The sequence below is a fragment of the Leiobunum rupestre genome, chromosome 2 (assembly GCF_980474605.1).
Source record: "Leiobunum rupestre chromosome 2, qqLeiRupe1.1.hap1, whole genome shotgun sequence".
In the NCBI taxonomy this organism is placed as follows: domain Eukaryota; kingdom Metazoa; phylum Arthropoda; class Arachnida; order Opiliones; family Sclerosomatidae; genus Leiobunum; species Leiobunum rupestre.
In genome coordinates, this window is record NC_143385.1 from 70,665,236 (window position 1) to 70,689,022 (window position 23,787).

Below are 23,787 nucleotides of genomic sequence, written 5' to 3' on the forward strand. Positions count from 1 at the left end.
GTATTGCATTAGAGAGTTTAGAGTGTACATAGGCTAAAGAACTGTCCTTACCTTTCATTATTAATGATCCTTCAGATGATACCCTCTTCGCGTAGTTAATCTAAAAAGAGAAAAATAACAAATTCAATAATAAATGGGTTATATTTTCATATGAAGCAAGATAAAAAAATAATTTGACAGATGCAAATTACGCATTTTCTTATTGTACATGAAAAAGTGTCTGTTTTAATTACGAGCGACAAACATAAGATAACTATTTCTTACGGGAACTGGATAGCCTCGGCTGATTTCAGGGAATTTCATGTCATCCATTTTCGGAAACAACGCTTTTCTTCTTATAGCCCTTTAAAAAAACATAATTCCTAAAAATTGCCGTTATTTAAAACCATAAATTTATATGATGGAGAACTTGGAAGGAGTAAAATACAGATGGCATGACCACCTTCCGTTTGTCTACGTCACAAGCAAATAAATTAAACCAACCATTTATTTTTGTTCACCAACGACCTCATAATTTACGTACTTCTCCAAATACTTGGCGATAAAAATAAATTACGTTGACTAACTAAGAAAACTCTATCCCAAAATGATAACAATTAATTTTAAACAAGCTTAACGGAACGGTTCGTCCATTATAAAGTCATCGCTAATCAAAATAAATCCTTTGCAGATTTGGCAGTGCGGTCAGCTTTTATATTGGACAGTCATTTGAAAAAAAAGGGTAGTTTTTATAGACTAATCAGTTAAAACTTCCATCAGAGCATTAATTTTATCACAAGAAACACAACCTTTACTGTCAACTATTCTACTAAACTGGCATTACAAATATACCTCTCCTAATTATGCCCTCCTGCGCAACCGCACGATTGTCATTAGCGGATAGGTTTATAAAAACCAGCCATTTAAATTTACAGATTCTTTATAATACATGTTACTTACTTTTGTATTAATGATGGAGATCTAGTCCTAATTAATTCGTCCAGTTCTTCATTTGAGAAAAAGAAGATGAGTTCACGGTCTGGCAGTCTTCCTTCTTTGACCATCATTTCCCCCATTTGCCGGTAAGAAACCCTCAACTTATCCATAACTTTAACCATAAGAGACTAAAATTTATTGAAAAAAATCAATTAGAAAATGTTTTCTTCATACAAAAATGTTTTAATGCATTATTAGATATTGATTGGTCAGAGCTGCAACTATACGTCACGGTTTCTTAGCTACGTAACCATGCAATTATTCAATTTACGTATTCAAGTTAATAACAGAAACACTTTCCAGGCAAACTTGAAGCTATTCATGTTGAATTTGTTTACAAGTGGAAAATTTTAACTTAACTACCTTCGATTGTTCTCTAAGCCCAACTGCTCTCCGGCATAAAGGAATTGCAATGCAAGCCAATAATCTGCAAAAACACGGAAAGCTTTTAAGTAGTGTTGTTAATTTTCCAGAAAAGTTTCCGGGAAATCGGAAAAATAAAAATTTGAAACATAAATTACCTTTTAAGGGTTTTTAATGTTTTTAACTTTTTATCGATATAAAATGTCTAATATCAGTAAACATACTACAAAACATTAATAGGGTTACATTGTTAATCAGTTTAAACTAGTCTAGAGGTTTAGTTTTACTTTCAGATTCGAAAAAATGAGGCGAAAATACCGCTTTATTTCAATTTGCAAACAATATATTAGACTAATCACGGAATGAAACCTTTTTTTTTTATTTTTTTCGGAAAAATACGGAAAATTTTCCGGAAAAAGGCCTCGGTCATTTTCCGGAAAATTTTCCGAGCGGGAAATTTTCCGACTTACAACACTACTTTTAAGGGATGCCATATTTATAGACGAAAGGCGAAACCATATATTAAAGGGCCTATACTACTGAAATCTGTATTGTTTCGATTCCCCACTTAAATATTAATTGTGGTGCCATTTACAGCTATTTTGGCGAAAATGATTCTATTTGTTTTTTTTTCTCTAGGAACGGAATAAAAGGAAATCACATGAATTCGTTCATATACACCCTTGAGTATAAAAGCTGTGGCTGACGTTTTGTATGTATATGCCGCTCTTTAATTGGATCGAGAATAAACACTGACTACAACGTCTAGCTTCCGCATCATCGGCCAATTAGAAAGATGCATAGGTGCTTGAATTTCAACAACACAATCATAATAATGCCGTCGGATGAAGCTTAAAGTGCACACCCTGCAATGTAGAGTTGTAAGTCGGAAAATTTTCTGCCGAAAATGACCGAAGCCTTTTTCCGGGAAATTTTCCGTATTTTTCCGAACAAAATGAAAAAAGTTTTAATTCCATGATTAGTCTAACATTGTTTGCAAATTTAAATAAAGCGGCATTTTCGCCTAATTTTTCGAATCAAAAAGTAAAACTAAACCTCTAGACTAGCTTTAATCTGATTAACAATGTAACACTATTAATGTTTTGTAGTATGTTAACTGTTATTAGACATGTAATATCGATTAAAATTTAAAAACATTAAATACCCTCAAAAAGTAATTTATGTTTCAATTTTTTAATTTTTCCGATTTGCGGAAATTTTTCCGTAAACTTTTCTGCGTGTTATTTTTTCAGAAAATTAACAACTCTACCGCAACGTCTATATTTATGGGTATTTGTTAATAAATTTATGAAACATAGCATTACTCTCCATAATAATTGATGCACCACCTTTTATCAGTTACTACGCTTGCATAAAACGATAGAACGTAGTATCAAAATGGTGTATTTTACATATTGATAAAAAAGATTTATTTTTACAAATACGTTTGAAAGGCACCATAAAGAAGTTGGAATGTATCAAGGAACAGATATTCAAATATAGTTTAAACCCAAAAATGTTTTTTAATTTTTTCGTTAATATTATGGAATAATTTTATAGAACGAACAATGTACTAATTTAGAACAAATAAGGATTAATTTAATATTTTTTGTTTAAATTAATTGTAGGAGCTCCTTAGTATCCAGCTACAGACTTATCATCATAATGTTAACTCTGTTTAATCATAAGCCCAAATTTTAAATAATCTACATGAAAATAAATGGTTTACTTCTTTTTCCAATCTAAAGGAACGGCAAGGTTACGAATAGTTTCTCTCAGTGATACAGTTTCTTTTTTAGACTCCTTTTTGCCTTCAGATTTTGTCATAGTCTAATAAAATACGGATAAGTTCCATATATTCTCTAAACAATACAGCGAGATAATACCTGGAGGGTTTTAACCAAAGGCAGTGGATCAGCGCCCCAAGGCTTCGAGTAAATATCAAACTGAAAATTAAATTAACACAACTGTTTATGAAACTTGGTCTTGCAAAAAAGGATAGAGTTTTAATTAAATACGTAAATTTGATACCTCTTTGTAACATCTGTGTCCGTGTAATTTAAGAAATGTCTTAAAAGCCACACCAGCTTCTGATCGTGTCGTTTGTAACCAGTTTAAGGCATCCTAGAAAAGTGCATTTAAAATAACTATTATTCTGCATAGCAAGGTTTACCTGTAATAAGGCGTGAAGGGAATGAAAATAAACAAAGTTCAGTCATTTGTGCATTTTTGAAAAGTAACAAAATAAGTGGCTTAATATAATATAGTCTATAGCTGCTAGTTTTTGCTTCTCCCGTATTGCGAGGTCCCATCAGTTTTTTTGGGATGTCAAATGACCATTAGGGTGTGCAAACACTTTTTTGCACATAACACAGTTTTGGTCTCATAATCTTCCCTCTTGGAAAATTATTGCAATTATTGTAACACGTGAAACTCGAAAACTTAAAAGCCGAATCGAACAAATAAGACATCATTCCTACTTTACGGGTCAGATCTATCTTCTAAATTTCTAATCACTATTGAACAAAGTTTAAAGCACTTTGTTAAAGTAATTTCATAACACCTAATTATTGAAAACAATCGTCTGTTTCATGGTTTTTCAACGTTTTCTAAAATTATCCAAATTTCACTCCTTTTATCCATAAAGATCGTAATTTAATTGAATTAATTCATTAAAATTTAGTTTAATATCTCTTTATTACATGGCAGTCAATATATTTAAACTTAAAGGAAAAGTCCAGGTTGGGTAAAACTTGGGGCTATTTGAAAGATTATGTTTAACTCAAAAATATCAGTCGTAAAATCTTTTTTTAATGACGAGAAATTAATTTTTAAACGAGCGAAATTTACCCGCCAAGCGAGCTGCCATTTTGTTTCGTCTTCCCTCCGCAGACCGCACGTGGAGCAAGCGCGCGCGGGGAACAGAGCGCTGTTATAGCGCGTGATTAAAGTCCTAAAACGTCACCGCGAAACAAAATGGCAGATCACTTGGCGGCTAAATTTGGCTCGTTTAAAAATTAATTTCTCGTCATTAAAAAAAGATTTTACGACTGATATTTTTGAGTTTATTTAAACATGCTCTTTCAAATAAATCGAAATCTTACCCAAACTGAACTTTTCCTTTAATTTAAAATTAGTCTTCCGGCTAGGTTTAGTTTAAACTTGTAAAATTTTGATAGGAATTTCGTTTTTTACACATGAAGAATTATTAATAGGCGATGGCTCTCTATTTCAACATAGCGATTCTAGGAATCTTAGAGGATTTGATATGAAAAAGATGAGAATATGGTAGCAATCTTAGATTTGTCGAAATCGGACTAAAAATTTCAATTGGGTCTAGTTATTTGACCCCACACACGTGTTTTGGCGAAAATATCAGCAGCTATGACTTCTTAATCTTTATCTGTTTTTATAGCCTCATTAACTGAGGTTAAATATTGTGGACGGCAATATAAAACGTTATTTCGGTGTAAAATACAAATTCTCGGGTTATTGATACGGGATATCTGGTTCACACTCCGCGATCTTTGGCAGAAATAATGAGTCCTCTGGCCATTAATGATTTGTACCTGTTTTATCATTTCATATTTCCATAAATACAAGTTCTTTATACCTTAATACGAGTAATTTGCACTTTTCTACGATTCTTTGTCCATAAATACAGGTCCATATTTAAAAATGATCGATGTGATTGGTTAAAAATTTTGAAAGAGCGTCAGAAATGTTATAGGTGGCTCAAGTGGCACAAAACTCACTCTAGCAACGCCACTGGTGGCTTGACTAATAAGTAAATTAAAGAATGACGGACTTCATTCAGGGACATTTTATAAATACTTTTCAGATATATCTGTTACCACGTGTAAAAGTATATTAATAATTTAGTGTGGTATACTAAATTGTAGAAAAATATTTTGTTCCCATATTTAAAAAAACCTATTGCTTTTAAAAGCATCGATTAAAGAGTTAACCTACAGCAATGAAAATCAGTAAATGTCTTACTTCGGTTTTCATTTCATTAAAAGACGTTGCACTCGTGCATTTTGAGATTGTTTCAGACAATTTCTAGAAAATAGGCAATACTTTTATTTCTAACACTGTCTAGTAGATCACTTTCTAAGACAGAAGGTAGAGGTTAACATACTTCTAATGAGTTGGGAACATCGGCACTTTCAACTTCGTAGCAGGATGACAAAACATAGGCGAAATCTCGGAAAACATTCGGACCCCACCCTGAAATTAACACAAGTTATGATTTAGTCAACCACTAAATGCATGGTAGGGGACTTTATATAGTATTCATACAGAGATAACTTTAAAGTGAAGAAGTCAATTTCTCAAATTTATATGATGTTCAGAGCACATAATAAAATTTATAACAGTTAAAATTATTAATGATGTTACAAAAGTGTCATAATATTTATTTTTTTTAGGATGTCACGAAAGTTTTACCTCAGATACGAATTTTGGTATCATTCGTTCTGAAATTAGAAAACTTAAGGTACCAACCTTTATTTGCTGACTCCAGAATTGATAAAAGGAATAAGTTGAAAATTGAAGATGTTACTGTACAATCGACGTGAATACAAGAACCCTGATTTAAAATATTTATTACAAATTTATATATTTATGCTATAAATTGTAAATTTATTTAATATCTCCTAGATTAATTTAATTTATTATATTATGTTTAGTTATTGTTTATTTTTCATAATTTCAATAATGTATTTGGCCCAGAAACCGTACAGAAATATTTTGTGGCGATTTTGTCGATGCTAAGCAAAAAATATAATTAAAATGATGGTTAATTTTTATGATGGGATAATTTAACACGATTGTTTGATTTTCTGTAATTATTTGAATGCTTTTTTGATAATAAAAATTGTTTAATCGATTTTGAAGTGCAAATATGTAAATTTAACAGTATCTGAAACCAATCATCGGAACAGACATCTTATTGTTAAAGGACCACACCGACATTTGTAATATTCCAAAAGCTTCTCCTCTTTCCTTACTCGTGTTAACAGATAAAGGCAATCATATTCTAATTGTTTTTCCAGCTATGTTTCCAATGTGTCCGTTAAGTTTATCAGCCAACGCCTTAAAATGTTGGTTGCACGAAATTTTAGCTATGGCTAATTAATGATTCATTAGAAAGAGCAAACATTTTATAGCAAGTACAGAAAATTTCACCAAAATCGGTTAAGTGGTCTTTGAATTATTATAAAAAGAAGTCGAAATGGTGCCGGGAGTAGTGGCTCACTCCTGTAATCCCATGCGTCCGGGAGGCAGAGTTTGTGGATGGCCGTGTGAGGACGACTACCAATCCCCCAACGGGTGGTCGGGATACTTCTGCCACGGGTGTCCCCACCCCTGTCCCCACGTATCCCCCCGTTGGCGTGGCCGTTACACATATCTCACCCTGATTAATCAGTTATTGTGTGTGTGCTGGTGTCTAAGGCTTCGGGTCGACACCGATGTTTGTGTATCTAAAAAAAAAAGTCGAAATGGTGGAAATTAAGTTTTTCGGCGAATTTCCAGACTTCTAAAATTCTTCTCGGCACCCGTGACGTCAGAAAATGCGAAGCGTATCATTGGCTAATTGTCTGTAATACATTTCTTTACATCTGGGATTAAAAGCAGGTTGATATAACACCCAGGAAAAAGTCCTACGCAGTAGTAATTGAAATAGGCATACATAAGCCTATGTAGTAGAAAAACGATATGGAACTTGTAAATTCTTCTTAAAACGTCGGGTCGCGTGCGCCGCGTAGAGCGCGCGTAAAATATTTTTATTTTATTTCGATAATAAGCCTAATATTATGATTAAAAACCAACAGAATCCCTCCACTTCAATTCCTTCTATTTTAGGAATAAAACTACAGCTTTGATTTGCCCCAAATTGCTCGAGCTATACGGAGGAGAGAAATTCGTCGAAAATTTCAGGATTTTGGGGAGCGAAAAAGGTCAGTTTCGGACCTTAGGCTTGGAAATTTGTTTCGACAAAGACATTTTTGGAAAGAGAACGTCCTGGGCTTTAAAACAAGCCCACATTGATTCGTCTTTATTACTATCGATTTTTCGTGCAACCAACACTTTAATCTTAGCATTTAAAGTTTAGGACTTCCTATTTTTTTAAATTTAATTTTTTTTTAAATATTTAAATAATATTTGTTTTACCTTTCCAACTTTAAGATACTGAGTCCACAAGCAATCGTGAAATTCAGCAGATGTACGACAATTATCAAAATTAAATTTAACATCCCAAATTTTTTTCTTTGATTGTTGCAGATTTCTTTTGGTGAGTAACATATCCTAAAAGAATATTAGAAAAAAATATATAGCCAGTAAAGACAAGGTTAATGTATTAAGAAACCTTTAAAAAGGAAGTTAAATTCCCAGGTTCTATTAATTTAACCGTTGATAAGTAATGAAATCATTGGTGTAACTTTAAATGCGAAAAAATGATATGAAATAATAATAAAAAATGGGGCAATTTCTCCAAAGTTTTGATAACACGTCTAATTCTTTTTTAAATTTTAAATGATTCTTTAGTTCTATATGACGAGAAAAAATTGCGGAAACAAAACCCTCTTATATTTATATAAAATACGCGAATAAGTAAAATGGTCCATAGTAAAAAGGGATTTAGGTTTTTTTTAAAGTTTTTTACTCATAGGTCTATTGGGTCCGAGATTCACGTCTTTGTGTTTGCCCGAAGACCTATTGGTACGAGGTATTTGTAAGTTTTTTCACTTCTTCAAATTTGTTTAGGGTTAAGATTATTTGTCTCTTTTGATTTTGGACTATTCTACCTATCCGCGTATTTTATAACTTTTTGCAATGCAGACCATATGTAACTCTTATTAACTTATTTTTGTTAAATATTTAAAAATATTTACATTTTTTTGTTTAAAATAATTGATTTAATATTTTACCACAAGATGGCTTTTGTTGCTACTCATATGCTATTCTAACGATTTATAAATTAATATAAAATTTTGGGTACTCTTCCTCTAAAGTCTCGGTTTTCTCATTTCATTGCTTTTACGAAAAAATTTATACGTCATTGTAACCCTTGAATCTAATTTATTTCATCTTGGGTGAATTTTTTTAATTTTACTTTACAAATGAGAAACGTTTATTTGAAAATACCCTGTTTAATTGCCCCTCCTCTAACTATTTGAGTACTACAGGGTGTATCAAAAGGTTATGCAAAAATGTTAAGGAGTTGTAGGGGGTGAGTTGATAAGTATGCCTGTTTTTTTCTCATTTTCGTACCATGAGTTAAAAGAGCGCCAGAGAGCTTCAAAGTGTGGCCTACTAGCCCCTGGAAGTAGGCTGCAACAAGCGCCAAACCAAGCAGCACGGAAATGCGAACATTAAGGTTTGGGTTCATGTAAAAAAGTAAACTTTAACAGTATTTAAAAACCCTGCTGCCACACTTTGAAGCTCTCTGGTGCTCTTTTAACTCGTCGTGGGAAAATGGGGAAAAACAGGCATACTTCTCAACTCACCTCTACAACTCCTTAAAATTTTTGCATAACCTTTTAAAACACCTTGTATATAACAATAATCCTCAAATTAATTATATACATTTCAATGCAGATTTACCAATTAGCAGCACGTTGGAAAATTATATTGTTACCATACTTACTTTCACAATATAGAACGTTTGTTCGATGACTGAATTTGGTGGATTAAACTCATTTCTTCTGGTGGCTTGCTTTAACATTTCGTCGTCGTCCAGTATCCTCCCAAATATGGAAATCATTTGAGAATCCGTTATCAAGTCGTTTTTTCCGTGGTAAAATCTCAATAAACTCTGAAAAATGCATTTAACAGAAATAAAAATAACACACAGATACAAGAACTTTTTAGTTCTTTGATGGTGTAATCCCTTAAATTATATTAGATATTTAAGTTTTTAACCATAAAAATCAAATTAAAAAAGATTGTAAATAAGTAAAGAAACTTTTTTATTAAATAAACCAAACTACAATCTTAATTGTTGTTAAGAAGAAGTTAAAAATGCTTATGTGTCGGGAATATCTCTTAAATAATTACCAGGACAAATGCCCAACTTGCGGGCCTCAAGCTCAAAACTTGATATAGCCCCAGCACGAGCTCGATAAATTAAAATCATATTCCTTCAATATGTGTTGGGAAATCAATAAATTAATAAACTGGTCCCCGATTAAATAACCCGCCAGCACAGGATCGATATCCCCTTTTTGTTGATGCATCATATCATTAAGGATCTGTTATCCTTCAAATGAAATGTTTCAATGTGGAATTTGTCATCCAATCAATTCATTGAATTTAAATGCAATATTTTAGAAAATATATATATATCATATTTTATCTCATCCACAACGATCGCCAACAATATAATTTAATGTTTGTCAGATTTTGCAAAATTATCTCCTATACTATCCCTCAACAAAAAAATTAGGGTTGATGCCATAGTCGGGAATTGTATAAGAAATCACCGTATTTTTCAAAGGGATAAATATTTGTATAAATCTTGACACCGAAATTCTCTTAATTAAACGAAACCTTAGATTGTGTGAAAAGATTTACTAATTTTGCACAAAATACCAAGATGAAGTGGTTTCAGAACTAATAAACAGGGAAATGTTTTGTATTTTTAAGACCCATCATTTTCTGATAAGAGTTACTAAACGTAAGAAAGACAATATGGAATATCGGCCCCACAACGTACAATGCACTCTTAAAAAAGGGTTTTTTAATGGTATATTAAGGGTGTAATATCTGTAAAAAAACAATCTTTAATGTTAATTTAAACGCCCTAAAGGGATTTTTATTGTCCCAAATTAAAAACTTGAAAAGGTGTATAAAAGGTGTTATATTAGACCGTAAATAGAGTGATTTAACACCTGGTAGGATGTAGCTCCTTTAAGGCAGTAGTTTAGTACCCTAAAAGGAGTATTTTAACACTTTAAGGGGAGTATTGTAGCACCCTTAAGGCAGTAGTTTAGAACCTTAAAGGGAGTAGTTTAAAACTTTGAAGGGAGTACTATAGAACTTTTAAGGGAGTATTGTAGAACCCTTAAGGGGGTAGTGTAACACCCTGAAGGGAGTCGTTTGGTACCCTAAAAGGAGAAGTCTTGTACCCTAGAGGGAGTAGATTATAACCCTGAAGGGAATAGTTTTATACCACAAACTGTATAACAAAGGAACCAAAACGGAGGACATAAGCACCCCAAACAGTGTAAATAAACACCCCAGCAGGAAAACTGCTTTTTAAGGTGTAGAATAACATCCTTTATAAATATGGAACAAGAAAAAACCCTTAAAGGTTTGAAAATAAACCTTTTTTTAAGAGTTTGTCAGCCTTCAATAGCGTGACAACAATAAAGCTTTTCCTACTCATTTAAATAGTCTTTATTTTTGAATTTGGAGGGTTACTAATAACGCTTTTTATGAAAGTACCAATGTCAAATCAAAACATGCCAATGACCGCATTTTTTTCGTTTAAAAATTTTATCCAAATGTTGTTTGAAAACGTGTATACTCACGTCCAAGAGATTGAACACAGTGTGATTCTGAATTTTAGTCATAATTCTTAAAAAATAAGGATTGGTAGGGAAGTTATTCTTTCCTCGTTTTCCACTGTACCACTGAAATCAATCATATGACACAATAAAACAAAAATATTATTTTGCTCGGCACATCTAAGAAAGTGCATTTATATACAATTTCGGCTTAAGTCCTTAAAAAAACCAGAAATTTAAGAGTATCAGTTAAATAAATTGTTATCTGTAATTTTTTTAATTAGAAAGATATATATTTTATTGCTTAGTTGAAATATTTTTGTTATGATTAAAATTTTTCTAACTAAATACACACATACCGACTACGAAATTAAATATTCTGTAATCTTTCTAATCTCAAGTCTACATTTAAGAATTTTAATGTTCACTATGACTTTATGAATTGGTGAGTTGACTATTCTATTTAATTTCTTTTTGATTCACTAAGGCTTTAAACATTTTTTGGCTTTAACAAAATTTAATTCAACTATTCCTTTCAGAATTTTCGTTTCCCTATCTCTTAAATATCAAAAATTAAAAGAATATTATGCTAATCTTAATTTAATAATGCAATATAGCTTAAAAATCTTTCTGCTTTCGTGAATTTATTTTTTGAAAAATTTGAAGAGGAGTTGAGTATAAATTAAAATTCCTCTTTACCTTAATTGCGATTTGAAACATTAAATTTATTGCATTGATCCCCAGGTAGGAAAAGGCTCCAGGCATCACCTCTCTTTAAAATAAATAAATGTCAATATGATTCACACTTTTACTAAGCAACAAAGAAAAACACGACAATGTTACGAAATGAAATAATTGTAGCGGAAAAATACTGATATCTGAGGGTGTTTAAACTTTCATATTGGGTTAATATTTCCAAAGTTTTTATTTAAGAATTTAATGAAAGGTAAAAGATATCGAATTTTTAAAATAAGTTAAAGTTAGTTCATAGAGGTATAACAAATTCGACAGCTAAATATATAAGTCCCAATCAGTAAATGGGCATCGGTTGGTTGAATAAGACCATTAGCGGCGATCTTTGAACGTATTAATAAATGAATTGAAAACGTTACAATACCCAACATTGGCGGTCGATGTATATTCACCCTCGGATCTCAGCGGAGTGTCAATTTCGTGTGATATTTCGAAATCCGATTCTTTCTCAAACGTGGTTATTGGTCGAGCCTAAGGAAGGAGAAGACCCAAATTTTCTGTTAAGACGTTTTTCAAAAATAAATACTTTCGTTTAATAATTCAAATTAAATTGTATAAATTAAGGACGTATGTGAAAGTAGAATTATCGTTATTTGAAGAAATAATCGAGAACGCGATTTGTACCTGAAGTAAATATAGTTTGTTTTGATAGAATCCCCATTCCATATCCACAGGTATGCCGTACGACTGCTCAACCTAGAACAAAGGACGAGTTTAAATATGGTTTGACCATTATTAAATTGAAAAATTAACTGGATCGAGAGGGAAGATAACAACCTTAATTTTAACGGCAAATGTAACAGAATTGCAGTTAGTGGACAGTAGTAAAAAGGTCTGACTATTAATTGTCAAAGTGTTTCATTTTTGACATTTAAAGTTTTAATCTCGCACCGGCGCAGTTCGTTACCAGGTCCGCCAAAATGTGTAAAAAATTAAATATTATCTGATTCCAATTTAACTAGTGCATTTTGATTTTCGTACTTAAACCATTAGTTATGGGTAGTTTTTGTTGAAGTTTTTAAAGTTATACCTAATTAAATATTTTTAGATCAAAATTTTCAGCATCGTTATTCATTTATTCTTAATCGATATTAAACCTTGCTTTGATAGAAACAATTAAATAGCCCATTTAACTCTATCAGTTCATATATCCTGCATGTAGGTTCACTGACTACACATTTAAATCTTTCTAATACTAATCATTTCTGGTACTTTAACACAGCTTACTGGATGTTAATTGGTTTAAGATAATTTCAGAGTACTGATTATGATGTTAAATATAAATAGGGCGTTTGAGATTGCCGATTCATGGAGCAGAATGTAATGCCATATATGATCATTCCAAAGTTTTTATTGAGAGTTATTTTTCTATAAATCAGTGACTGTGTAGTGGCTATTAAATTAGTTACAAGTGGTATTTTTTAAAGGTAAATTATGAAGAGCTTCGGAATAATAACGCAGTAAGATATCACAGAAATCCAAAAGCTTTAGGGTTGGTTCCAAGTAAGACTCTTACTAAAATGAACATAGAAAATATATTGTGGACCACGGATGATTTGTTCGAAGTTCTATTTCTATCATTCACTGTATAACCTTGTCATCGCAGTTCCGAAATTTGCTTGAAATTCCAGTGAAGTGGTTAAATTTGTACCTTTTTTTATTACCCCATGTATAAAACTTTGGTTTATACAGGGTGTTTACAGAGAAGTCTAGCACAAATTTGCATGCGTATTCATTGGGTACCAAGGAGTGAAAAGGGTCCTAAGAAACGTTTTCCTAAATTGAACCGCATCCGAGTAATTGGCCGTCCAAAAGGTCGAAAAACGCGCAAATTTGCCGTTTCTATTATTCCTTGGACCCAATTGTTTACGTTTACTAAGCATTTGGTTTTTTTATCTTATAAATCGTTACTAAAAGAATGAAGAATTCTACATGTAGAAATCAACAATAACAAGGTGTTTCATAGTGAACACGTCAATTGAAAGAAACTTACTTAAATTTCGTTTTTTTTCTTTAAATGCCATAAGTACAAATTTAACTGAATTACATATAATATACAAAATGATCACATGGGGCACACGCAAATCATTCTTGAACCCGTTCGAGGCGTGTTACGAATTCACGACCGAAAACTATGGTTGGGCTTCCTAACGGCGGCGGGCGGAACTAGTAGTCGCACGTCAAATTTAATGCACTGTGTAGGCTAGCATGTTAGAAACTTAAACAGACGCTTGACGTAATTAGAACCATTATGCTATTCGGCATCATTACGTCATCTAGACCCGTTTCGGTCGCGAATAGTTTCACAGCGATCAATAATGCGCGGTCGTAGGTCCTCAATGTTGCGGACTTCAGTCTTGTGTACCAATTTTTCAAGATGTCCCCAGAACTTTAGGTTGGGCATAGGTAGAAATTCGTGTTCTTTGAGTAACAAGGAGTAAGAACGCTTTAAGAAATAAGTGAATAAGAATTTCTACAAGCAAAAGCTTACTAAGCGTGAACTCGCATCTAGAAGAATGCCATCGTTACGATTTAAAATAATGACAAGGTGATTTAACTTACCAAGAGACGCATATTCTTTCGAAAAATGTAAGGGTATTTCTAGAGAAAATCTTTATAAAATTCTATAGGAAAACCCAATATTTTTCTTAAGAAAAAGGGGCCAATATTCCGAAATATTCTTTAGGATAATCTAAAGGAATTCTTTAAAAATTTACATTTAAATTTCCTTTAGAAAACCCCAGAAAATTTTCATAAGGGTAGAAACATTTTTTATGGGTGACTATTTAATGAGACCATTAATTACACAAGTCAACTACATATAGTGTACTAGCATTCGGGGGAATAACACGGAGATAAGCTAGATGCGTTCCAAACGCCTCTTAAGGTGAAAAATTTGTACTAACTTATGGTATAAGAAGAATAAAAAAACAAAATTCAATAATTCCCTTTTTTTAATAACGTAGTCGCTTAGAAACACCTTGTTGTTGTTAAAACGTATTTCTATGCGTAGCTTACTCCTTTCATTTTATAAACGCACTTTTGATACTAGTTTTGTTTTTTATCGAAAAAGATAAGAAACAATTGGGTCCAAGGAATAATAGAAACTGCATATTTGCGCATTTTTCGATGTTTTGGGGGCTGATTTTTGAGTACCAATTTCTCGGATGACGTTCAATTTAGGAAAACGTTTCTTAAGACCTTTTTCACTCCTTCTTACCCAAAGAACACGCTTGTTTTTTCTGCCTGACTTCTCTGAAACACCCCGTATAATTATTAATAATATGGAAATTGTTTATAACTGGGATGATATAAAGTAAATGTAGAGTAAATTTTCATGTCAAGAAAAAGTTTGGTCATTCAAGCATATAACCATGAATTTTTTTTATTATTTACTAGGATTTAGTTGAATTTACTATACATTTTTTTGTGCCAAGCAAATGGAAAGAGCCTACTTATTGATTTATTTGTCGTACGCAAATTCATCAAAAACTTTAAAGCAAAGCTAGGTATTTCAAACCATGTTTTATGTCAAATATTCAACATATTTTGGCTTATGTAGCTTTTATTATAGAGTCAGGAAGAAACTATTACTAAAACACACTCAATATATTTTAAGTCTACTATTTCAGCTCACCCCACTGCTAAAATAGGGGTTTTTTATTCCACATGGTTAAAGTTATTCGTAGAGTAAATAATTTTCTTTTACGGTTTTTTCAATGCAAGATAATAAAACTTTTGAGTACCTACGAAAATAAGATAATTTTCAGCATAGAGTGCTGTGAGGAAACAAACTAAAGATTTATTTTATTTTGAAAATGTCAAGTTAGATTGCCATACATGGGAAACTGACCAAAATACCGACATCCGCTAGGCGGGTTGCGTCTTCAATCGGGAGACAAGACTGCTTTGAAAGATCTTCGGATAAAGATTCCTCTTTAACTCCTCCTTCGTCTAAAATGAAATTTCCTTTTAGCAAAAGTTTACATTTAAATTTCGATGTCATTTCTTTAAATCAGTATATTGGGCGTAAGTATTTGGATTTTGGACTCTTCTGTACATCGATATTGCACGTTATTTAAATTAGGAATTTTCAAATGAATTCTTTTATATAGCGGTGGTTAAAAATATAAATGAGAAAATCAAATTCTAATAAGCATTGAGGACTTGAATTTCCAATATAAAAACGCTATTCAAAATATGAACAAACCTGAGAGTACAATTTGTATGCTTTTTTTTCCAATAATGACCTCCGATTTTCCATTAAGACCACTAGGATCCATCCCGATGATAATTGTATCGGGCTCAGCCGCTGCCGAAACTACCGACTGGAGGAAATATTCATGTTTAGCTCTTGGTGTGAAGGTATTTTAGTTTATTCGTAGCTGAAAGTACCTCTCCAATGCCGTAATTGGCGGTAATGGTAATTTGGGCTGGATTACCAGTCACTGGATCACAGGTAAACATCACTCCGGCCACGGCTGCTGGAACCATCTCTTGAATAACCACCGCCATTGGAGAGTTCAATATTTGCCCGTTTTGTCTGAAACAGTTGCTTGGATCAATATAAGAATGGTTCAAAACCTGACGGAATTTATACATCATTGAAATTATATAAATTATTATGTAATTTGATATCATAAAACTGCAGGAACGTTTATTTATAAGTAATATTTTCATCTTATAAGGATAATATTTTTGAAGGATCATTAATAGACGACAATATAGTTTGAATTTTAATAATTTGTCGTGGTGATTTCCAGAATTTAATTGGTCATATCTGCTATCCGGAGGAGAGGTCACGTGAAATTCAGATGGGATATTTAAATTATTCCTTTGCCCTTTAAGTTTGAAGTTAACTTTTAAAATAATGGAAAATAATTTGTGTTTTTTTTTTAAGGAACGTGCTCTAATGGTTTTAATGTAGCTTTTACATCACTGTCATTCCCATTGACAAGCGCGTTTAAATTGGCGAGGAATTTCGGACTTTGTACTGCGCGTGCAAATTGGGCGTGCTTAGTCAGTAAAAAAGCATAATCTTGTGACGTAAGAGCAACATCTCATATTTCTACTTTGTATTCATAATTCTAAATTTTTATTTAGTAGTTGCATTATTGAACCAACTAAGGCCATTTCAAATTCATGTTATTTCTCAGACAATGTTAGCTAAGCAATATATCCAGTTAAGTTAGAAGAGACCACCTATGGACTGTGAGAAGGATGATAAAATACGCGCAAAAGTAGATTAGTCCATAATTAAAAGGGATAATATAGCTAAATCCTAAACAAATTTGAAGGAATTAAAAAACTTACTAATAACTCGTACCGATAGGTCTTCGAGCGAATCTCGGATCAAATAGATCTTCGAGTAATAAACTACATAAAAATTAAATAAAATAGCCAGAAATTCCAACGGTAGACCGGTTTCGTTCTATTTGGAACTCATCAGTACCGTGCGGGAAATCTGGCTGGCGACTGTTATATCGAAAAGAGAACCTAAGCCTAAACATTAAAAATTTCAAAACGCGTTGCATAGTAACGGAAAGCCGAAAAGGGGGGAGTGTGGTGGAGAATAGTATATACGATAAGTTAAGTTAGAAGAGACCACCTATGGACTGTGAGAAGGATGATAAAATACCCCCCTTTTCGGCATTCCGTTGCTATGCAACGCGTTTTGAAGATATTAGTAAGTTTTTTAATTCCTTCAAATTTGTTTAGGATTTAGATATATTATCCCTTTTAATTATGGACTAATCTACTTTTGCGCGTATTTTATCAATATATCCAGTTCACTAACCTTTTGTACTGAATAGCCACGAAAGAGAACTGAGAAGCCCAGCATTTAACGACTGCTTCGTAGATCTGAAAAACATCAAGTTTCTTTTTAATATTACTTCGTAGTTTGAAGTAAGTAACTGTTTAAAAAATGAGAAACACATACGTGGTCTAGACCTTGAACACCTAGATATGTGGTCATTTGGCCGGCAGCCGATAATTCTTCAGAGTCTTCACCTAAGAAAAATCGTATTGTATTGAGCGCTATTTATGTAGTTAGATTTTTCTAATTTTTTAAAATTAGTTTTTCTTAAAAACTATCGTAGACAAAAAATTTAATAATACTTTGATACCATGTAATTTTAAATTTAAAAGATACAGTTTTGAAAGTCCCATTAAAATTATATTAATCGAAATTGATCGATCTAGCGATTTTTCGCCAAAACTTTATCTGGTAGAATTTGGTCTTTAATTTGGGAATTTAAAAATATATATATATACACTCTTTTATATCCTTATTTGTGAGAGCTGCCATTTTATTACAGTTCTGATTTCAAATAGTGCATGCAAGGCCGCTTCACGCGGTCAAGTGCACGCGATGTCTCGAGCTGATGAGCACGTGCAGGCGCCCTTGCCTGTACTATTTTAAATTAGGCATGTAATGAAATTGTCGACTTCGTAAAAGAGTGTATATATAGTATTTTTATGGGTTTTGAAAATACTTGTAGAGCAGACTCTTGACCTAAAATAACCCTGGTCCTATCGAAAAGGCCTCTTTTTACTAAGTTAGGCGTGCATGAAAAAAAGCAGTTGATATCACCCCAAAAATACTTTTTCCAAAACCATTGTAAACATCATCGCAGAAAGTGTACGCATTTCATTTGCGCATAACTAAATTAAACGATCAATATTTAAAAATGACAATATTTAAATAATTATTTGATGAAATCATATAATATTTCTTATAGGATAATAAATACATAAATTCACCGTTAATCAATTAAGTGAAAGTACCTGAAGCCGAGGACCTAACTGCAAATTTAAGCGTTTCGAAATCTTTTCCGAAGTAGGTCTCCAGGTTTTCTTTGACAGAGTCTTTGATATCTTGAGACAGTGGTCGATTCTGAAAACCCGTCACTGCCCTAAAATACGGGAATAATTAAATCAATATGTATCAAACAGAAAAAAACCAAGTACACAATCTGTAAAATAAGCACCGGATTGGTTACAACATTCGTTTGAGGTCGTATTATTTTTTTTTAATAGGGTTGAACAATTTTTCAGTTTCGAGGAATTACGTTCAGACTTGCTATTGAGATGAAAAAAAGGGGTTTGGCACATTTCGCTTAAAACCGACAAAGAGTTGGCGAAACTATAAACAAAAAAACTCGTCAAAATTTGAAATCTCTCTAACTTGGCGATTTTCCGCTACCTATAAATCATTTGTCGAGACACTTAAAAATTATAAAAACGTTTCAACATAAGTCTCTTTTTAACGACAAGCCTAGCCTCAAAATTCATTTCTGTAATTTTAACTAATAAATCTTACAAAAAGAAAATAAATTGGTAAAAAGCTTTAAAGAAACCAAGCTGTGGCGAATTTAAGAGATGCATGCTTCCAATCTCCCTCAAGCTCGATAAGGTAAGCTTTAAAAATCCCATTGAAATAGAGTTTCCAACGCGATTGGAGAGCACATAGATGTATTTATGTACCCTCAACCCGCCGATGGTCGCAACATTCTTCCTTAGCGTAAAAGATATATATATATATATATATATATTATTTCTAATACCCATAGAGGGCTGAAATACTCCCCGGATAAGTGCGCACTGGCCTCTACAGCTTTTTGAAAGAAAAATACTTACATTTTGCAAGACTCTTGAAGTAGATCCGGTTTTTCCCTAGAGTAAGAAAAAAAACCATAAAATAATCTACTGGGGGTAGATTTAACACTAGAATTCTCGAGACGAAAATTAAAGGGAATTTTTCAAAACTTCTAAGAAACGCCATAATAAAACTTATTTCGGTAGGGAAACACATTGACACTTTGAGATCCTTCTCGAATTTATTGAATTGGATCAGTTTTGCTTCCTGAAACTATATTAAACTAACTTCATCTATAAGAAAATAACTTCTAATTAAAGAAGAATTATGCTTTCTCAACTGTAGTCTCGATAAATGTTTAACTCAATCAATTGTTTTCATGACAATTATAATCTCTTTGGAAGTAACTGTCACTTAAAACAAATGAATTTGTTATTTCCTGACCATCAAAATATTTTACCTCGCAATGTTTTCCAGAGGCTGAATGATATTATGCATTTGAGTGTCTGCGAGCTGTTTTTCATAAGATGTTGTTGTAACAACAATCCCTCTCGGAACTTCAAACTGAAAAACATTTGTAATTCCTATTGATTAGTTCGGAAAATAGTTTTAAAGAGACGATTGATTTGGGTAAATTAACCGTTCAGTCAAAGCACTCGTTGAATTTTATTTTCCTTAGTTTAGAGTTCAAGGGTATATGCGTGATATTAAATGGTGTGCCTCTTACGTCTGAAAGTCAATTAGAAAAACATCAAATATCGTGGGTAGGGGGCATCTCTTATTATTTCTAATTAATTTGCCTTTTATTATTGATACCACCTTTTTCCAATTTATTTCATTTTTATGGCATATTTCGACAGGTTTCATTCTAGTTTGGTTTGTTTTGAATTGTCTCTCACTCTTCAATTATGCGTTGTCGCGGGTCCTCAATGTCTCGTACTTCAGTCTTGTTAACACTAAATCTTTCAATTGACGCAACTGGTCCACCTCGTCCTATCCACCTCAAGGTGAAAGTTGTGAAATCCAGGTGAACTCTTACATCTCCCCAGTTGGGTGGCCGGCCGGCTGATCTCCTGATTTAAACCCGCGCGACGTTAGTACGAGATGTTGAGGACCTGCGACAACGCATAATTGAAGGCTGTGAGACCATTTGAAACACGCTACGGATTTTACCCAGAGTTCATGAAGCATTCATTTGACCGACACATGGATGCGTGTATTCGAGCCAGCCGTTCGTCGTTTTTAACAATTCCTGTAATTTTTGTTAATTGTATCTTTTAATCTAATTAACTTAATTATTACCATGTGAATGTTTGTCAAAAATGAAATTAACAACTTGGTTTTTGAATTGTCGTCGCCGTTAAAACAAAACCACGTAACTTGAGATACGTGGTTTTGTAAAAATTGACATATTTAGATTCTACACCCCAATTTACGTATATAACATTAAAAACATTAATAGGTTACAATTGAATTTCTTTTTCTAAATCGAGAAAACATTTAAACGTATCTTTCATATTCACAACGCATTTCGCGCAAAAGCACGGATCTTGCTTATTTTCAGCTCCTATTTCACTTCATTACGCAAAACCACGTATCTCTAAAAATTCCCCTTTATAAAAATATTTTTAAATTAAAATCCACATAAATTCAATATTGAAACGAAATTATTTAACTATAAAATTAACTCACGTGTAAAAACCTAACACGCGATTTCACAAGTCCCTGCAAAATTAAAAATCCATTTTTCTCAAAAAGGCCACCGAAAAGATACGTGGTTTTGTTTTAACGGCGACGTTGTATCGATTCATTTAAATTAGTTTGCCCTTACTAAAATTATTATTAAACAAAACATCCTTATAAAAAGTTCCCTAATCATCTTTTGGCACTTGTTAATAATTTGGTCTTTTCATAAATTAAAAAACAAGCTTATTTGATGCAAACAATTTGGTTTAAAGCCGAATATCGTTCGTACATTTGAGCGATTTCGGTTGATTTAGACGGTCCGTTTTGGGGGCCCATATCTATGAAACGAATCACTGTAGGACCCATGCTCATTTGACATTTTCGAGTCATCTGGACCCATAGAACACGCCCTCGAGTTAACGACATCCTTATCCGAAAGACCCTGTTTATAATTTTCAGCGTTAATTTTTGGAAACGTTTACGAACCTTTTTCTGGACTTGTTCGTGTTTCGACAGAATGGTCAATTCGGCCAAAGATGACCCTTTCCCTCCAGATATTTCACTACGACGACAGTCTTCATTCGTGAGTGGCAAAACCAACTTCTGCTTCGAAGGTCGCGCTGCAAAATTTTATTATAAATTATAAATAATTTAGGGTATTGATCGAACTTTTCATTATTCACTTAAATAATAGTTGATTTTAATATTATGAATATATTTTTAAAATTAAATATTTTTTTAAAATACGATATAACTTATTGTTAAATTTACCAAAGGTATCTTTTATGTTTAATTTTACCAAACAATCTTATATAAATTACGTATTTTTGACATTTTACATAACATTTACTCAACTTATTGAATTAAAATTAATTGGGTTCCTTACTACGGTGATTTTTAAGTGGTTTTTGATACGGGTGTGGCTACACTATACTTTCTTGACGAACAGAGTTGTTATCAAGTGAATTCTTGGTTTTTTTGTAAACTTTGGCTTATGAGCTAATAACAGGTGCTAAATTCACTTGATTACAATTTTCTAACTTAATAATACACTTCGAAACTCATATGTAATTATACTTTACCTAATGGAGGTAATTTGATCTTGGGTTTCTTCAATTCCTTTCCGATTTTCCTTTTAAAATAGAACAAATTTGAAAGATTTGTAAATGTCGAGTTTGGCCTGGTTACTTCCACGTAACATTTTCAATAAATTGGCGAAATGTGTTACGTGAATGATTTACTTATCAGTAAATATCGTTAAACCTTCCATATCTTAAACTCATTTTCCAAAATAAAAAAAAGTTAGCAATGATAGCTCTCCTTTTTCATTTTTGTAATTTAATTTTCAGTAGCAAAGATTTTGAAATTCCTGGAAATCCTTAAGTAATGTGCATTGTCGCCCCGATATGGCAAACGTAGAAAATTTTCCCTTAGGATAATTTATGTAGATTGTCTCAGCTTAGATAAATATCAGCTAGTTTTGGTTGTTCACCACGCATGGCTCTCGGTGAAATGGCATGGACACATTATCTCCAAGTTGTAAATGTAATAAATTTGACTAAATAGTTCTTCGAAAATTGAAATTTTCCGCCACTCAGAAATTATCGTGATGCAATCCTAATAGTTTTAGTTTTTTAAAATGGTAGAAAACTCCAGGGACCAGCTTCGGATATGTTGCGATGGCGCAAACGTCTGCCATTCTTGGTACGAAAAAACGGCAATGCTAAAAATGGGTTTCTCACCATGCCAAAAAAGATAGCAGTGTTGCCATATTCGGATTATTTTCTTTGATTTACACGGTTAATGGCGAATTATTCATTTTCCAGCCAATAGGCCTTTCTATAAATTCGCCATGACTTGAGATTGTGCAGTCAAACCTATGAACGAATTCACTAGCTCTCTTTAGTGGGGGAGGTGGAGAAGCATTGTAGGAGTGGGGGAAAAACAGTAAACAAGAAAGCCGCATTAATTTAAAGAAAGGCTTATTGAGGATGTAGGGATATTTAGTGGCTAAGTATCGACTAAAACTATCATGAAACATTTCTTAGCATACCCTTGGTTGTCAATGATGACGCCGTGTCCGCGGTCAGCTCCTTCAATCACGGCTTCGAGAAACGAAACTTCAGCCACCGTTGATGATGCATCTCCATTGGGTAGTGTCAAAGAGTTCGGATTCTTAGTTACCACGCATTGACGGGTAAATGGGCCTTTCACAAAACATAATGAGTATTAGTGACGTAGGATTTTGTGAAATAAACGGGGTACCGAAGTAGTACGAAGAAGAATGCTTTAAGGATAAGACGCAGGATTTAGTGAAATAAACGGGGTACCGAAGTAGTACGAAGAAGAATGCTTTAAGGATAAGACGAAGGATTAAGTGAAATAAACGGGGTACCGAAGTAGTACGAAGAAGAATGCTTTAAGGATAAGACGAAGGATTTAGTGAAATAAACGGGGTACCATAGTAGTACGAAGAAGAATGCTTTAAGGATAAGACGAAGGATTTAGTGAAATAAACGGGGTACCATAGTAGTACGAAGAAGAATGCTTTAAGGATAAGACGAAGGATTTAGTGAAATAAACGGGGTACCATAGTAGTACGAAGAAGAATGCTTTAAGGATAAGACGAAGGATTTAGTGAAATAAACGGGGTACCATAGTAGTACGAAGAAGAATGCTTTAAGGATAAGACGCAGGATTTAGTGAAATAAACGGGGTACCAAAGTAGTACGAAGAAGAATGCTTTAAGGATAAGACGCAGGATTTAGTGAAATAATGCTAAGTTAAAATGCATCTGGTTGATACAAAAGGGTATTGATAAAAATGATTCGAAGACCGCTTAAATAACATGAAACGGAAAATTGTACAATTCAGTATGATTTCTTGATAAGAAGT

General features: G+C 32.8%; 1 protein-coding gene across 1 annotated transcript in view; it reads right to left on the minus strand.

Moving 5' to 3' along the window:
- The window catches only part of LOC149958913 (uncharacterized), a 36,117-nt gene that overhangs the window by 2,531 nt on the left and 9,799 nt on the right, over positions 1-23,787 (minus strand). Inside the window, exons 9-35 of the mRNA XM_090166280.1 lie at positions 22,946-23,099; positions 21,975-22,024; positions 21,379-21,512; positions 19,667-19,770; positions 19,248-19,283; positions 18,396-18,523; positions 17,548-17,618; positions 17,404-17,468; positions 16,002-16,149; positions 15,817-15,934; positions 15,460-15,560; positions 12,231-12,302; positions 11,971-12,077; positions 11,553-11,625; positions 10,878-10,979; positions 8,993-9,160; positions 7,516-7,650; positions 5,845-5,929; positions 5,480-5,568; positions 5,338-5,400; positions 3,370-3,462; positions 3,225-3,284; positions 3,068-3,168; positions 1,339-1,402; positions 940-1,103; positions 265-343; positions 52-100 (exon numbers count right to left, since the gene is read on the minus strand). Of these exons, the coding sequence (XP_090022406.1) occupies positions 52-100; positions 265-343; positions 940-1,103; positions 1,339-1,402; positions 3,068-3,168; positions 3,225-3,284; positions 3,370-3,462; positions 5,338-5,400; positions 5,480-5,568; positions 5,845-5,929; positions 7,516-7,650; positions 8,993-9,160; positions 10,878-10,979; positions 11,553-11,625; positions 11,971-12,077; positions 12,231-12,302; positions 15,460-15,560; positions 15,817-15,934; positions 16,002-16,149; positions 17,404-17,468; positions 17,548-17,618; positions 18,396-18,523; positions 19,248-19,283; positions 19,667-19,770; positions 21,379-21,512; positions 21,975-22,024; positions 22,946-23,099 (2,613 nt within the window). The remainder of the gene's footprint in view (positions 1-51; positions 101-264; positions 344-939; positions 1,104-1,338; positions 1,403-3,067; positions 3,169-3,224; positions 3,285-3,369; positions 3,463-5,337; positions 5,401-5,479; positions 5,569-5,844; positions 5,930-7,515; positions 7,651-8,992; positions 9,161-10,877; positions 10,980-11,552; positions 11,626-11,970; positions 12,078-12,230; positions 12,303-15,459; positions 15,561-15,816; positions 15,935-16,001; positions 16,150-17,403; positions 17,469-17,547; positions 17,619-18,395; positions 18,524-19,247; positions 19,284-19,666; positions 19,771-21,378; positions 21,513-21,974; positions 22,025-22,945; positions 23,100-23,787) is intronic.